This window comes from Sapajus apella, unplaced genomic scaffold, assembly GCF_009761245.1.
Source record: "Sapajus apella isolate SASKATOON/1434 unplaced genomic scaffold, GSC_monkey_1.0 scaffold48, whole genome shotgun sequence".
In the NCBI taxonomy this organism is placed as follows: Eukaryota; Metazoa; Chordata; class Mammalia; order Primates; family Cebidae; genus Sapajus; species Sapajus apella.
Genome location: NW_022436988.1, coordinates 348,019 through 362,649, shown reverse-complemented (window position 1 = coordinate 362,649; position 14,631 = coordinate 348,019). Strand labels below are relative to the sequence as shown.

The following is a 14,631-nucleotide window of genomic DNA, read 5'->3' as shown; positions in this document are numbered from 1 at the left end:
GGGGTGGAGCGGCCGCAGCCCTCCATAGTGGACTGGACTCTATCCCTTCAGGGATTCCGCTGATGAGGGGGGTGGAGCGGCCGCAGCCCTCCATAGTGGACTGGACTCTATCCCTGCAGGGATTCCGCTGATGAGGGGGTGGAGCGGCCGCAGCCTTCCATAGTGGACTGGACTCTATCCCTGCAGGGATTCCGCTGATAAGAGGGGTGGAGCGGCTGCAGCCTTCCATAGTGGACTGGACTCTATCCCTGCATCCCTATTTTCAGAAGAACTTTTGGGAGATGACTTTGCCCTTTTCTTAAAATTACTTTATCGTGTACAAAAACTGTTTTTTTTTTGTTACTAGGTTGTGATTTTTTACAATAAAACTTCCAAAAGATATAATGAATTGTTTTAACAATTCGTGTTTATGTTTTAAACTTGTAAGTGTATTTTTAACATTAAACTTTCTTTTTTTAGGCACAAATATTTAAACATGGAAAACGTGAAGACTGTTTGCCTTATGGTAAGGTTTATTTTTAAGAGAAGGTATATTTGTGATGCAAGTTTGCCCATATATAATCAAGAGTCTCCTTAACATTTTATTCATAGTTATGGGAACTGTACGTTGGTATATTTGGAAACTGTCTTTTTTTTTTTTTTTTGGTGGGTTTTTTTTTTTTTTTTTTTTTTAAGATGGAGTCTCACTCTGTCGCCAGGCTGGAGTGCAGTGGTGCGATCTTGGCTCACTGCAGCTTCCACCTCTTGGGTTCAAGTGATTCTCCTGCCTGAGCCAAGATGCCCAGCTTATTGTTTATATTTTTAGTAGACACGGGGTTTCACCATGTTAGCCAGGATGTTCTTGATCTCCTGACCTCGTGATCCACCCGCCTAAGCCTCCTGAAATGTTGGGATTACAGGCGTGAGCCACCGCACCTGGCCTGTTGTGGGTTTTAATAACAGGACTTTGGTCTGCTCTCCTAGTCAGTTGATAAGGAGGGATTGCTGCTTGGGGTCTGGTATGGGAGGTCTGGGCAAGGCCTGTGTCATGATCTGAGGTTGGACCTGGCTTCTTGGGACCCGGTAGCAGCCATGTTCCTCTGATAGCCATAGCCACGGCCTCTTGTGCCTTCTTCCTTCTTCCTAATTCTCTTATATATTTTTTGAGGCGGGGTCTTCCTCTTTTGCCTGGGCTGGAGTACAGTGGCGTGATAGAGCTCACTGAAGCCTTGACCTTCTGGGCTCAAGCCATCCTCCCATCTCAGCCTCCCCAGGGGCTGGGACTGCAGGCGAGCACTACCATGCCCGGCTAATTTTGTATTTTTTGTAGTAATGGGATCTTGCTGTGTTGTCCAGGCTGGTCTTGAACTCCTGGGCCCAAGTGATCTGCCCTGCCTTTGCCTCTCAAAGTGCTGAGCTTAAAGGCATTAGCCACATGCCTGGCCCAATTATCTTAATTTTAGAGTGAGCCTCAGTTTGTGAAAGTAAGGGCATTACTTCTCTCCTTGCAGAGGTTTACCATCTGGAAAAAGAGAAGCTTTTTAGAGCCTCTGTGTTTTAGAAGCTATCTGAATGTCAGATTTGAATAACTTTCTGTTTTTAAAAGTTTTCATTATGGAAAATTGGAAACATGTATAAAGGAGAGAGAAAGGTGTGTAGGCCCTGTGTCTCTCTGGAGTGTCTGAGTTTTGGTGTGCGGCCCCTGTTTCGTCCTGCACCTCACGCAGGGACACAGTGTGTCTCACCTGTGTGCGCTTCCATGCGTCTCTGGCAGATGGGGTTCTTTAGACACACGGCCTGCACGTCCTCACCACACCTGAGACCGCCAGCAGCGGTTGCCAGGCCCTGTTGGCGGGAGGAGCGTCCTTGGTGATGTGAACGCAGACCTGCTCCCTCTTGGTCTGTCGTGCTTGTCACCCAGGCTGGTCTTGCCCACGGGGTGAACCTTCTGAGAAGTTACTCAGATGCTTTTACAGCTGGCCTGGTCTATGGGCAAGTATGAGTGAGTTACACAGGGAGGACCTCTGCCCGAGGCCACACGTGGCACCAGGTGTACCTAAAGCTGGTGAATGTTCCCTTTCTATCGATTGCAGCCTCAAGGCAGAGCTTCCCCCAGGGCTCTGCAGATCCAGCCCTCCCCCCCCCCCCCTGTGTCCCCCCCCTGCTGCCCCCCTCCCCCTGCTGTGTCCCCCTCACTGTCCGCCAGCCCTGTGCTCTGTCCCTGCCCTGATGCCCCCCCCGCTGTGTCCCCACCCTGATGTCCCTCCCACCTCCTCCCTGACTTCCGTCGCCTCACCCAGCTCTCAGCTCTGTCTTCAGCCTCTCTTCTTTTCTCCTCTCCCTGGTCAGCTGGTTGCAGTCTTGTCCATTTCACCTCTAGCCCATCTCTGGAGTCGCCATGCACTTCCACCCCAGCCCTTGTCGGTCTTGGAAGGCTGTCCTCCTGGGCTGAGCTGGGTGTCTCCCCACCCCCACACCTCCTGCTCACAGGCTCTCCCTTTCATGCTGCGCCCAGTGCTGCTTGGAGCCTCCCCTCGGTTCAGCCTCCTGTCCTGCTGGTGTCGTTGCTGCATGACGCTGAGTGATTTGCCCTGAAAAAAAGAGCAAGCCACAGGAACCCCGTCGGCCTGGGTGGTCTCCCTGGCTGCAGTGTGCCCCGTGGCCTGGGTGGTCTCCCTGGCCGCAGTGTGCCTGTGGCCTGGGTGTTCTCCCTGGCCGTAGTGTGCCCCGTGGCCTGGGTGTTCTCCCTGGCCGCAGTGTGCCCTGTGGCCTGTGTGGTTCCCTGGCTGCAGTGTGCCCGTGGCCTGCGTGGCCTCCCCGGCTGCAGCGTGCCCAGTGGCCTGCATGGTTCCCTGGCTGCATTGTGCCCAGTGGCCTGCGTGGTTCCCTGGCTGCATTGTGCCATGTGGCCTGCGTGGCCTCCCCCGCTGCAGCGTGCCCGTGGCCTGCGTGGCCTCCCCCGCTGCAGCGTGCCTGTGGCCTGCGTGGCCTCCCCCGCTGCAGCGTGGCCTCCCCCGCTGCAGCGTGGCCTCCCCCGCTGCAGCGTGCCCGTGGCCTGCGTGGCCTCCCCCGCTGCAGCGTGCCCGTGGCCTGCGTGGTCTCCCCGGCTGCAGCGTGCTCTGTGGCCTGCGTGGTCTCCCCGTTTGCAGCGTGCCCTGTGGCCTGCATAGCTTCCCTGGCCGTGGTGTGCCTGTGGCCTGTCGGGCCTTGGCGTGTGCTGTCCCCCTTCAGGTTGGCTCCCTGCCCTCCGGGTGCTTGCTCTCCTGACCCACCACTGTTGCTTCACAGCAAGGAAGTTGAGTAGGTTCAATTCCAGCAGCTTTTGGTTCACGATTTGGGATGATGGGGGGTCTTGGTGATGTCTCCTGCCTCGAGATCACAGTGGAGCCGGCTGTGGTTTCAGGGATGCAGGTGGTGCAGTCAGAAGGTCCCCGCAGCCCTCCCTGCACTGAGTCCGGCTCTTGTTTGCAGCTGCCACTGTCCTTAGCTGCCTCGATGGCTGCAGACTCCCTGACAGCAACCAGACCCTGCTGCGGAAGCTGGGAGTGAAGCTCGTGCAGCGACTGGGGCTGACCTTCCTGAAGCCAAAGGTGGCGGCATGGAGGTAGGCACTGTGAGGACAGTGGGGTGGGGTGGGGTGGGGGTGCCATTGGGGACAGGTGCTGTTGGGGCGGGTGCTGTGGGGGAGGCGGGCACCGTGGAGTGGGTGGTTGCTGTTGGGGGATGGGTGGTCACTTTGCCGGGGTGGGCGCCATGTGTTGGGGGCCACGTGCTGTGGTTCTGGACACAGTCGGCACTGTCCGAAGGGTGGGCCAAGCCATGGGTGAACATCTGTGGGCATGGCCAGTGCTGTGGCTTTTGTGTCCACTGGTGATGGCAGAGAAGACACGTCAGTAACAAGTGTCTTCTGCTTTCATTCTTTCATTTAATCCCAGAAGTGTTTCTGATTTTGAGAGGAATGGTTTTTCTTTGGTTATTTTCTGGTTGCATCTTTCGGTTGGCAGAAGTGCAGCTGGCGTGACAGGAGGGCAGCGTGTGTGTGTCGTGTGGCTCAGTCAGTGTGGCCTCCCTGGCGTGGCGGCATGTGTATGTCGTGTCGGTTGGATGTGGTGTGGGCTCCCTGGTGTGGGCGGCGTATGTGTGTTGTGTGTCTCAGAGGCAGTGTATGCGTGTTGTGTGGCTGGGAGGTGGTGTACGTGTGTTGTGTGGCTCGGAGGCGGTGGATGCGTGTTGTTTCACTTGGAGGCAGTGTATGTGTGTCGTATCGCTTGGAGGCGGTGTATGCGTGTTTTGTGGCTTGTGTTTGTTCTCCGTAACACTTGGCCTCCCTGCCATTCTCTGACAGGTGTGTCTGGGTCTCGCCTTGTGCTTCTTTACCTTGAGGTGCCCAGGGATCCAAGTGAATTTTTGAGCAGAGTTTTGGGTCTCTTTCTCAGCAGCTCCTTTCTCCTCAACATCCTCTCCCCCTAATGGGAGCCTTCCGACCTAGCGAGACTGCTGTCCTCTGGGCTGTTCCTTGCTGCAGTTTAGAAAGTGCCCCTGCGGGGAGGAGGTGAGGTGGCGCACCTGCAGCTTCCCCTTGCAGGGAGTTGTAACCCTGCCTTGGCGGCCATTACCTGCTGGCCGGCGGTGACGTGATGCTTTCTGTCCGAGTCTCCTTATTGTTGAGGGCAAGAGGGCACGTGTGGCAGCAGCCTGAGGTCATCGTCTTCATGGTGTCGTCTGGTCTTTGTGAGGTAGCTGAGCACTGCACTCAGTGGCAGCTGAGGTGACGCCCAGCCCTGAGGTGTTCAGGGAGACTGGGGGCCAGGATGCACTGCATGTGGGGTGTCGGGGAGACTGGGGGCCAGGATGCACTGCATGTGGGGTGTCGGGGAGACTGGGGGCCAGGATGCACTGCATGTGGGGTGTCGGGGAGAGTAGGGGCCAGGATGCACTGCATGTGGGGTGTTGGGGAGACTGGGGGCCAGGATACACTCACCTGTGGGGTGTTAGGGCAGACTAGGGGCTGGGGTGCTCCCACCTGTGGGGTGTTAGGATAGAGTAGGGGCCGGGGTGTGCTCGCCTGTGGGGCGTTGGGGAGAGTGGGAGCCCGGGTATGCCCACCCGTGGGGTGTTGGGGAGAGTGGGGGCTGGGGTGCACCCATCCATGGGGTGTTAGGGGAGACTGGGGGCTGGGGTGCACCCACCTGCGGGGTGTTAGGGGAGAGCAGGGGCTGGGGTGCTTCCACCTGTGGGGTGTTGGGGAGAGTGGGGGCCGGGGTGCGCCTGCCTGTGGGGTGTTAGGGGAGAGTGGGGGCCGGGGTGTGCCTGCCTGTGCGGCGTTAGGGGAGAGTGGGGACCGGGGTGTGCCTGCCTGTGGGGTGTTGGGAAGAGTGGGGGCTGGGTGTGCCTGCCTGTGGGGTGTTGGGGAGAGTGGGGGCTGGGGTGCGCCTGCCCGTGTGCCATTGTCTTGCCGGGTGCTCGATGGTGTCGGCCACGGTCCTGTGATGGCTGATGACACTCTCTTCATACATTCCAGTTATTCTTCATGACAGTGCACCCCTAAACTTAGCAGCTTAAATAGTGTGCTTTTTCCTCAGTTTGGGTGGGTTTGGGATTGGGACGTGGCACAGCCAGGTCTCCAGTCAGGGTCTCTTCTGGGGCTTCGTGAAGGCACTGGCCGGGCCGCTGCCATCTCAAGGCCTGCGTTGGGGAGGGTCTGCTTCCAGGCTCCTCATGGATTGTCTTTGGGACCTGGTGCCTTGTGGGCTGTTGGCTGGGACCCCTTCGAAGTCCTTACCACATGGGCCCCTCCACAGGGCAGCACACAGTGTGGCAGCCGGCTTCATTGGAGGCTGAGAGAGGTGGTGGAAGCCACGGCCTTTTGGATGGAGGCAGCTCTGGCTTCTGTGTGTTCTGTTCTCGGGGAGGGAATCTCTGGGCCCAGGCCACACCCCATGGAGAGGAATGCTGGGAGGCGGGGGTGTGGGGCCATCTGGGAAACTGCCCTGACTCTCCCTGTTTGCTAGACTTGGAAACTGAGTCCCAGGGACCTAGGCTGGGTCATTCAAGGCAGGCTGATGGCGTCAGCACCAGGGTGTGAGTTCTGGTTCTGCCTCCGAAGCCCAGGTTGTTTATCCTCTGGGAGTCTGCCCCAAACTCTCACCGGATGCCTTTTCTGCATGAGGCCCAGTAAGCAGGGTCCACAGCCAGGCTGCCTGCCCTGCACTCACCCTTGGCAGGAGTGGCTGTGTCACAGGGGCCTTGCTCAGTGCAGAGCTGGGCTGCATGTTTAGAGCACGTCCTCTCACTGCTCCTCACAGCAGCTCTCTGCTTAAGACTGCATTCCCATTTTACGGAGGGGACTGTGCGTAGCACTGTGTTCCCATTTTACGGAGGGGACTGTGCGTAGCACTGCATTCCCATTTTACGGAGGGGACTGTGCGTAGCACTGTGTTCCCATTTTATGGAGGGGACTCTGCGTAGCACTGTGTTCCCATTTTACCGAGGGGGAAGTGGAGGCATGGAGCGGCTCAGGAGCCATGCAGAGCAATGCAGCAAGTAGGTGTAGAGCAGGCCTGACTGTGATCCAGGTCCCAGGGCCTGTGCCGTGGCCCCTTCATGGCGTGTCTGGGGGATGATGATGCAGAGGCCCCAAGTGGGTGTGAAGAGGGCTACACATTGGTGCCTTTTGAGGGGCGTTCAGGAGGCAGGATATGTAGGAACTGGTGGTGGGTGAGATGCAGGACCTGGTGATGAAGGGCTACGTGTGGCCTGGGTGGTGGCTGTAGTGGCCATTCAGGAAGGGGCTGTCAGGAGGCAGAGCACGTCCTGAAGGCTGAGCGCACCCCCAGGGAAGGTGCTGGTCCTGTGGTCTGTGTACTTATCATTGTGCTTTCTCTCCCGATTTTCCATCATCAAAACTGGACACCAGGTGAGGATATTCTGGAATCGGGGCCTGTTTCGTGGCTCACACCAGGCTCTTCCTGGCGGTTCGTGCTGATGGTGGTGCCTTAGGGTTTTTCCTTCTTATCCAGCCTCTGTAAATGTAAAGCGCGTGGAATTTTCACAGGCATCCTTTGAGATTCAGAGTGACACTGAATTATTGATTTCAGTCATCAGGGTACAGTGTGTGTTAGGTTTTGGGCTGCAGAGCTGATCTGAGGATGCTTTCATCTGCACAGGTATCAGCGTGGCTGCCGATCTTTGGCTGCAAATCTGCAGCTCCTCACTCAGGGTCAGAGTGAGCAGAAGCAGAAGCCGCCCCTCCTGACCTCAGATGACAATGAAGATGACGACGTCCCAGAGGGTGTGGAGAGCGTGATAGGTGTGTGCGGCCTAAGCCGTGGCCTCGGGTCTTGGGCATTGTCGGGCTGTGTCGTTCCCCCGCCCCCCGCCACCTGCTCCAGGACTGCACTTCCTCCTTCCCCGTCCCCCTCGCCCAGTGCACGGCTGCTGCCCGTCCTCTGGCTCTGGAACCCTACCTGTTTCTGCCTGTGGACAGTCTCTTCCTGTGTGCCATAGAAGCCCCTTTTCCCGCCACCTCCCCACCTTCCTGACCTGCTTGCTGTCAGGGGCTGGGCCTGTCTGCGGGAAACAGTTCTCCCAGGAAATTGAGGTGGGGTCCCTGGGGCTCAGGTCTTTGGCTCGTTTGCCCCTAAACCCTGCTTAGCTCCTAAACTCAGGAGCCATTTCGAACTCCCTTAAACCACGTTGCACTTTGCAGGGGTTTCCATCCCCTGCCCTGTCCCCTCCTGTGGGGCCTCTGCTGCACAGAGGCCAGCCTGGGAAACAAAGTGAGCCCTTTGAGGCGGCCATCCTGGGACTGGCTTCTGTCCCCACACCGCCCCGCCCTCTTGCATGGGTTGGATGAGGTCTTCCCCGGCCCCAGGCTGGGCTTCCTCATGTCCCCTCCCCTGAGGCCCCCATCCTCCCAGTGTCTCCCAGCCTCCTGATGGGCTGGCAGGGCCTTGCCGCCTGTACTGTGCCGCGCTCTGCTCACATCCCCTCAGCTCCCTCCAGGGCAGGTGTGGAGTTGTCCACACCCCACCTCAACCGTGACCCTCAGGGCGCCCGCGGCGCTGTTGCCAGCCCTGAGCCAGCATGCGCTCTGGCTCTTCCCTTGACCTTTGCTTCTCAGAGCCCTCCCAGGTTGCGTGGTGGGTGCCTGTATCTGTGCTGGGCGGCTCCGCGTCCCAGGTGGGTCCCTGGGTCTGCCGCTTCCCCACGTCTGCTGCCTGCCCCAGGCTCGCTCTGTCCCCCATCCCCTGCAGGCAATCCCCTCTGCCCTCATTCCAGCTGCCGTGCTGGCTCCAGACTGTCCCTCCACCCTCACCTGTAGTCATTCAGCGAGCTTCTCAGTCAGGTCTTCCCGGGGCTGCTTGGTGCCCTTGGGCCCAGGTTTCCACCCTGCTGAGGCTTGCAGGGTCCTCACCATGTGACCCGACCCCCTCCTTGCATCCTCCAGGCTTCTGTGTGGTTCTTCTTAAGGTTCAGCCTGTCACCAAGGCCTGGTCCCCGAGAGAGCACGTCTTCATGCAGCCGCTGGCCAGGGGTTTTCTCTAGGAAGCTTTTCCCAGCCCTCCTTGGTCCCACGTGAGCTGTGGGCCCTTCCCCTGGCCTGGGTGGGGCCCTTGATGTTGGCCTTCACCTGGGGGCAGGCAGCTGCTCCCGTCGCCTGCTCTGATGGGGTAGAGCTGCTTCATAGGAACAGATAACTTAGGAACATGGATTTATGTGATTATCTGAAAACACAGAGAAGGAAATGTTCTTTTCCTGTAAATATTACTCTGAATGTAATTCCCTCCAGTGTGTGCACTGAGTAGTGTATGGGCTGGGTCTCCTTACAGCGGGAAGACTAGGAGCTTTGTGCAGACCACCATGCATCGCCTTCTTCTTCCCACAGAGCAGCTGCTGGCCGGGCTGAAGGACAAGGACACTGTCGTGCGGTGGTCTGCAGCCAAGGGGTAGGTGTCGCCACCCTGCAGAGTGGGCCGGCCTCTCGGCCACTGTGCTGAGCCTTTTGAATCAGGAGAACTTCACGTGCGATTCAACAGATACAGATTCCCAAGCGCTTTGGAGCGCAGCGTGGCTTCCTCTAACTGACGCGTGTCACTTTATGCGTTGGTGTGAAGATGATTCCTGAGGCGGAGCCCCAGGCTCCTCCATCCTCCTGCCCTGGCTGGCCCTGCCAGGTCACAAGCAGGCTGGGTTTGCCTGTTTATCCTGTAAATGTTCCCATTTTTCTCACATCCTCATCCCTGTGCCCCCACTGATGGGGTCACGGCTCCTACAGTGATGGTGCTCAGGGAAGGGACATTTTTTGTGGGGTGAGCAGGTACCAGCCCCTCATTCACCCTTCACTACCACTTGTCATACCTGCGGGAGCTGATGTGCAGCCCGGGCCTCCGAGGAGGTCGTGGGGGCAGATCCAGTGGGGCCAGGCCTTGAGCACAACTGGTGGAGCCGTGGCCTGGAGGAGCTGGTGGCTTCGTGGGCACGGGGCTGTGCAGGGACAGCAATAAATACACGTGATGCTGAGGTGTCAGGGGGGCCCCTGCTGTGGAGGAGATGAGGCAGGTGCAGGGACCGGCAGTTGCTGAGGTGTCGGGGGGCCCCTGCTGTGGAGGGGACGAGGCAGGTGCAGGAGCCGGCAGGTGCTGAGGTGTCGGGACGGGGGGCCCTGCTGTGGAGGAGATGAGGCAGGTGCAGGGGCCGGCAGGTGCTGAGGTGTCGGGGCGGGGGGCCCTGCTGTGGAGGAGATGAGGCAGGTGCAGGGGCCGGCAGGTTCTGGGGGACGGGAAGGCTGTTTTTTGCCCTTGCTCTCTCATGCATCTGTGCTGGGTCTGTCTACACCATGACTCTGGGAGGAGATCCACAGGGCTTCAGGGGTTCGAGCAGGCCTTTGTGTTGCTCTCCACGGGGGATGGCTTCTCAGCCCAGAACGTTGTCTGGTTGGGTGTGATGGGCCCACGCAGTGAGAGGCTGGGCAGGCCTTTCTAGGTTCCTTCCTGGAGGCCTCCGGCTGGGACCTTCCCCATGGGGCCGTCTCCAGGGACTTGGACCCTGTAAGCTGGCCACAGGCGGCCTCCATGTGGGGCCATGAGCCCATGTCACTTGGCCTGATGGGACCCTGGACAGTCAGCATTTGGGGTGGCAGACAGGAAGCCCGGCTCCAGTAGGGAGGGTCAGGTTAAACCCTCAGTATTCACCTGATGCGTCGGTGCCCTCAGCTGCCACTGGTGGCCGGCAGTGTCTGTGTTACAGTTGTACACGGTGAGCTGCCCTGTGCCATGTGTGCTCACTTGTCCCCTTTGTATCTACCTGGCTTCAGATGTGTGCAGGCTCCTTTACCTTGCAGCGTGTTTTACCACAGGGGCTCCAAGCAGGGAGCAGGCTCCTTCCTTTACGCTCCAGCATGTTTTACCACCAGGGCTCTGAGCAGGGTGCACATTCCTTTATCCCTAGGGGGCCCCGAGCAGGGTGCAGGCTTGCCTGGAGTTGGCCCCTTCTCTGCTGGTCTCTGGAGGAAAGGATGGTTGCTCAGGCATTCACACATGTCACGCATGCCCTCGGCGACAGGCTGGTTCCCCTAACGGATTGCTGTGTTTCTCTTTCAGCATCGGTAGGATGGCTGGCAGGCTTCCCCGAGCGCTGGCAGATGACGTGGTCGGGTCTGTGCTGGACTGCTTCAGGTATGTGAGAAGAGCAGGGAGGCGTGTGGGCCTGACTCTGAGTTGGGAAGCCCTGGCTTTCCTTATATCCTTTCACGTTTTCTTTTCGTTGAGCTGTTTGTCAGAACTCCAAAAGCTCTTTTTTCCACCATTTTGAAGTTAAACATGAGAACTCTTGTTAACTTCTGGTATGCTTTTATCAACTCCATTCTATTTAAAAAGCTTAAGCGTAAAGAGACATCAATTTATTTTTATTTATTATTATTTTTTTTTGAGACGGAGTTTCACTCATGTTACCCAGGCTGGAGTGCAAAGGCGTGATCTCGGCTCACCGCAACCTCCGCCTCCTGGGTTCAGGCAATTCTCCTGCCTCAACCTCCCGAGTAGCTGGGATTACAGGCACGCGCCACCATGCCCAGCTAATTTTTTGTATTTTTAGTAGAGACGGGGTTTCACCATGTTGACCAGGATGGTCTCGATCTCTTGACCTCGTGATCCACCCGCCTCGGCCTCCCAAAGTGCTGGGATTACAGGCTTGAGCCACCACGCCTGGCGAGACCTCAATTTAAATGTGTACCTATGTAGGAGTTTATTCTGAAAGGAGATGCTCTGTTGAATGGGATGGAGCTGCTCTGAGAGCTTTCTGTGGGTGTATGTCCTGGCCTGCCCCTCACCTGCATGTTAGCCACCCGTGTCCCCCAGACCTTAAAGTGAGGCTGGTGTGACTGAGGCCTGAGTTTGAAATTGCGTTTCCTTTGGGAGGCCACAGTGGGAGGACTGTTTGAGCCTGTGAATTCGAGACCAGCTGGGTAACAAAGTGAGGCTCTATCTCCAAAAAGTTAAAAAATTAGCTGGAAGTGGCCCCAGCTACTTGGGAGGCTGAGGCGGGAGGATCACTTGAGGCTTAGCTGGATGTGGCCCCAGCTGCTCGGGAGGCTGAGGCGGGAGGATCACTTGAGGCCAGGAGTTAGAGGCTTCAGTAGGCCATGATGGTGCTACAGCAGAGTGAGACCCGGTCTCAAAAAAAGTTGAGTTTCGACAGCCACAAGTGCTGTGCTGTGTCTGTCTTGTCAGCCTTTCCGGGAGTTCTGGGCTTTGGGGCTGTGTGGCTTGTGTGTGGTAGGGGTGTGGACTGGGGTATGCAGGCAGCAGGGCCTGGGGTTTCTGGCCTGGTGTGCTCACACGTGACCTCCCAGGGAGTCTTCCTTCTGCTTGTGTGAATGTCTCCCCCAGTTTGAGAAGCAGAGGGTTGAGAAAGGCGTCTACGTGCTCAGGACCCCAGGTGTGCGATTGTCCCTCATTAGCCCAGGCACCGGGGAGAGAGCTGTGGTGTCAGCGCTTCGGAGGCCCTGGCTTGCTGCCTGTCAGTCACAGGGACAGCTCCGCAGCAGCCCACAAAGTCCTGTTTTCCTTCTGCAGCAGATTTCTTGTGCATTTAGCCTCCAGCCTGCTCAGTAACCATTTCAGGAGCACAGGAAACAGTGTCAGATATGGGTCATCTCTTTCAGAGCAGTGCGCCTGTGTGAGAAACATTCTTCCAGTGGCAGCATTCATGGCGGAACCAAGCTGTGCAGCTGTTTCAACAGGGACCACTTGATGGGAGGCGGGGGTTGGGGGGTGGTAAGTGCTTGGCTTCTCTGTGTGCGACCTCCTGCCTTGTTTCAGGCGTGCCCTTGGAGCTCTGTTCTGGTGGGCTTGGTGGGTATATGTCCTCACCTGCGGCCTTCATGGCAGTGTGGTGGGCTCTGAAGGGGTGGGCTCTGGGCCTGCCTGCGTCTGTCTGGACTTGGCCTCTCTTCTGGCCGCCAGGCTGCGTGTTCCTTAGGCCTGGAGTGTCTCCTTCAACTCACCGCCCATCCTTCCTCCCACATGTGCAGCCTCTTCCAACTGTGTGTTCCTTTCTCCAGCTCACAGTCTTGGTCTAGTTTCATTTGTCCTGCCTGGTTTAATCTTCAAGTGCTTCTTTACCTTGAGTTTTGTTATTTTATTGTGCGCATTCCGTTTTCGTAGCTAGGTTCTGGGATGGGATGGCCTTTTTACTCTTGACTTCTCAGTGTCCTTATCCCACAGTAGCTGTAGGGCTGTGGCCCTGTGTCCTCATGGAATTCAGCTCTGGACTGCACCTGTCTTCCCTTCCCCCGGGTGCTCAGTGTGTGGTTGTCGACCATGGCATGAAAAGGCGCAGCCTCGGAGCAGGATGTCTGAAGAACCGGGAAGCAGGACTTGCTGGGTGTGGGGCCATCTGCGGCCCTGTATGGTGGCTGCTCTAGTCTTGTCCTTCCCTGGGACATGTGGTGAGCTGCCGGCCTCTTCTGAAACAGCCTGGAAAAAGGGCATTAATTACATTAACTGTAAGAACACCCAGCACCCAGGAGGGTTAACTTAACTCCCTGCTCCATTCCTGGGCTAGGTTGTGCAGTGAATGGAGCTGTACCCATCCCCAGGGGTCCAGGACCTGTGTGGCTGGTGTGGCCGTCCCCTAAGTGTGCACAGCTCATGTAGAACCTGGGGCTTCTCCCCAGTCCCATCACCAGCCCTACAGCATTACCCAGGACCCAGGGAGTAGCACCAGACCCCGGCTGTGGCAGAAGCAGGGTGCCTGGGAGAGGAGTGTGTCTGTGTCTTTGCCCACCCCATTGGGTTCTCCTGTGAGCAAACCAACTGAACCTGTGCCTGAGCCCGGCCGTGGGTCCTGCTGACTTGATTTGCCTAGAGCATCTTCTGGACACTCGGTGTGGGGCGTCTGGGAGGCGTGGCATTACGCTGTGCCTGTGTCAGCAGGAGACTCACCACATGCGTTCCTTTCTGTTCCAGCTTTAAACTTTCATTGAGGTATTTGACTAGGTGTTATTTTTATTCAAAATTCAAATTGAAGGGAAGAAGACAGAGAGCCTCCACAGACCCTGGAGCCTGCCCTGCCCCCCCCAGGTGACTGGAGGCACCTGTTCCTCATCCCTCTGGGGACTGATTCAAGTGTGACCAGATGGATACAAAGGTTTTCTTGTCTTGTTTCGTTTTTAGAGATGGGGTCTTGCTCTGTGCTCAGGGACCATCATGGCTCACTGCGGCCTCTACCTCCTGGGCTCAAGTGATCTTCCTGCATCAGCCTCTGTGTGGCTAAGACTCCAGGTGTGCGCAACCATGCCTGGCTAATTATTTTTTATTTTTGTAGAGATGGGGTCTTGCTATGTTGCCCAGACTGGTCTTGAACTCCTGGCCTCAAATGTTCCTCTTACTTCGGTCTCCCAAAGTGCTGGGACTACAGGCATGAACCCTGTGCCTGGCTAAAATTGTTTATTTCGTTTTACAAGAGATAGCGACTATTTGTCACACTGTTCTACCAAACACATCTTTGAGGTCATTTTACATTAGTTTCGTGCTTTTCCCCTTGCACTTGATGATCTGAGACCCATGTCCCTGTGACACTCTTTGCCCGCCTTCTCTCTCTCTCCAGCTTGCCCACCCTGCCCACTCATGGCTTCCACGGTTTTCTGTTCTCTCCACTCCCCTGAGACCAGGAGTGCCTCAGGCTTGGATCTGAGTGCAGGAACGTGCCCCCGGCTGCTTGGCTTCCCCCCGCACCCCTGGCATCCAAGGATAGGGTCCCCTCTCGGGTTCGACACGTGCCGTGGTGGTGCTGGGTGCCTTGGGCCAGCCTCACGGGCGGACGGCATGCCCTGAACCATGCCGCCCTCGCCACTGTGCCACTGTGGACACACATCTGATTAGAAGTAGACGTTGGCCGGACAGGCATTTGTTTTAGTATATTTAAGTCACAGTAACAATGATACTTTATCAGGTTCATTCAGATGTTACTCTTTGTGAAAAGTATGAAGCATCTTTCTCCAGTTAAAACCCTAGAGGACACAAGTGCCGATGTGAAAATATGCATGGGTTTACTGAGCCTCTGGGCAGACACTCAATGAAACATATGAAACTCACAGAGTGTAGTTGTGATCCAGTCACTCGGTGACGATGAACTCCCAGGGGCAGCTGG

General features: G+C 57.0%; 1 protein-coding gene across 5 annotated transcripts in view; it reads left to right on the top strand.

The window, feature by feature from the left end:
* TBCD (tubulin folding cofactor D) overlaps positions 1 to 14,631 on the top strand; it is a 186,415-nt gene that overhangs the window by 39,758 nt on the left and 132,026 nt on the right. For 4 of the 5 annotated variants that reach the window (XR_004257686.1, XM_032241194.1, XM_032241191.1 and 1 more), the window contains 5 exons: positions 460 to 505; positions 3,451 to 3,583; positions 7,146 to 7,288; positions 8,867 to 8,927; positions 10,581 to 10,655. Coding sequence is in view for 4 of the 5 variants with exons in the window: in XM_032241194.1 (XP_032097085.1) it covers positions 460 to 505; positions 3,451 to 3,583; positions 7,146 to 7,288; positions 8,867 to 8,927; positions 10,581 to 10,655 (458 nt within the window). In the remaining variant the exon portion in view is untranslated. The remainder of the gene's footprint in view (positions 1 to 459; positions 506 to 3,450; positions 3,584 to 7,145; positions 7,289 to 8,866; positions 8,928 to 10,580; positions 10,656 to 14,631) is intronic. The other variant, XM_032241193.1, reaches the window with a different exon arrangement.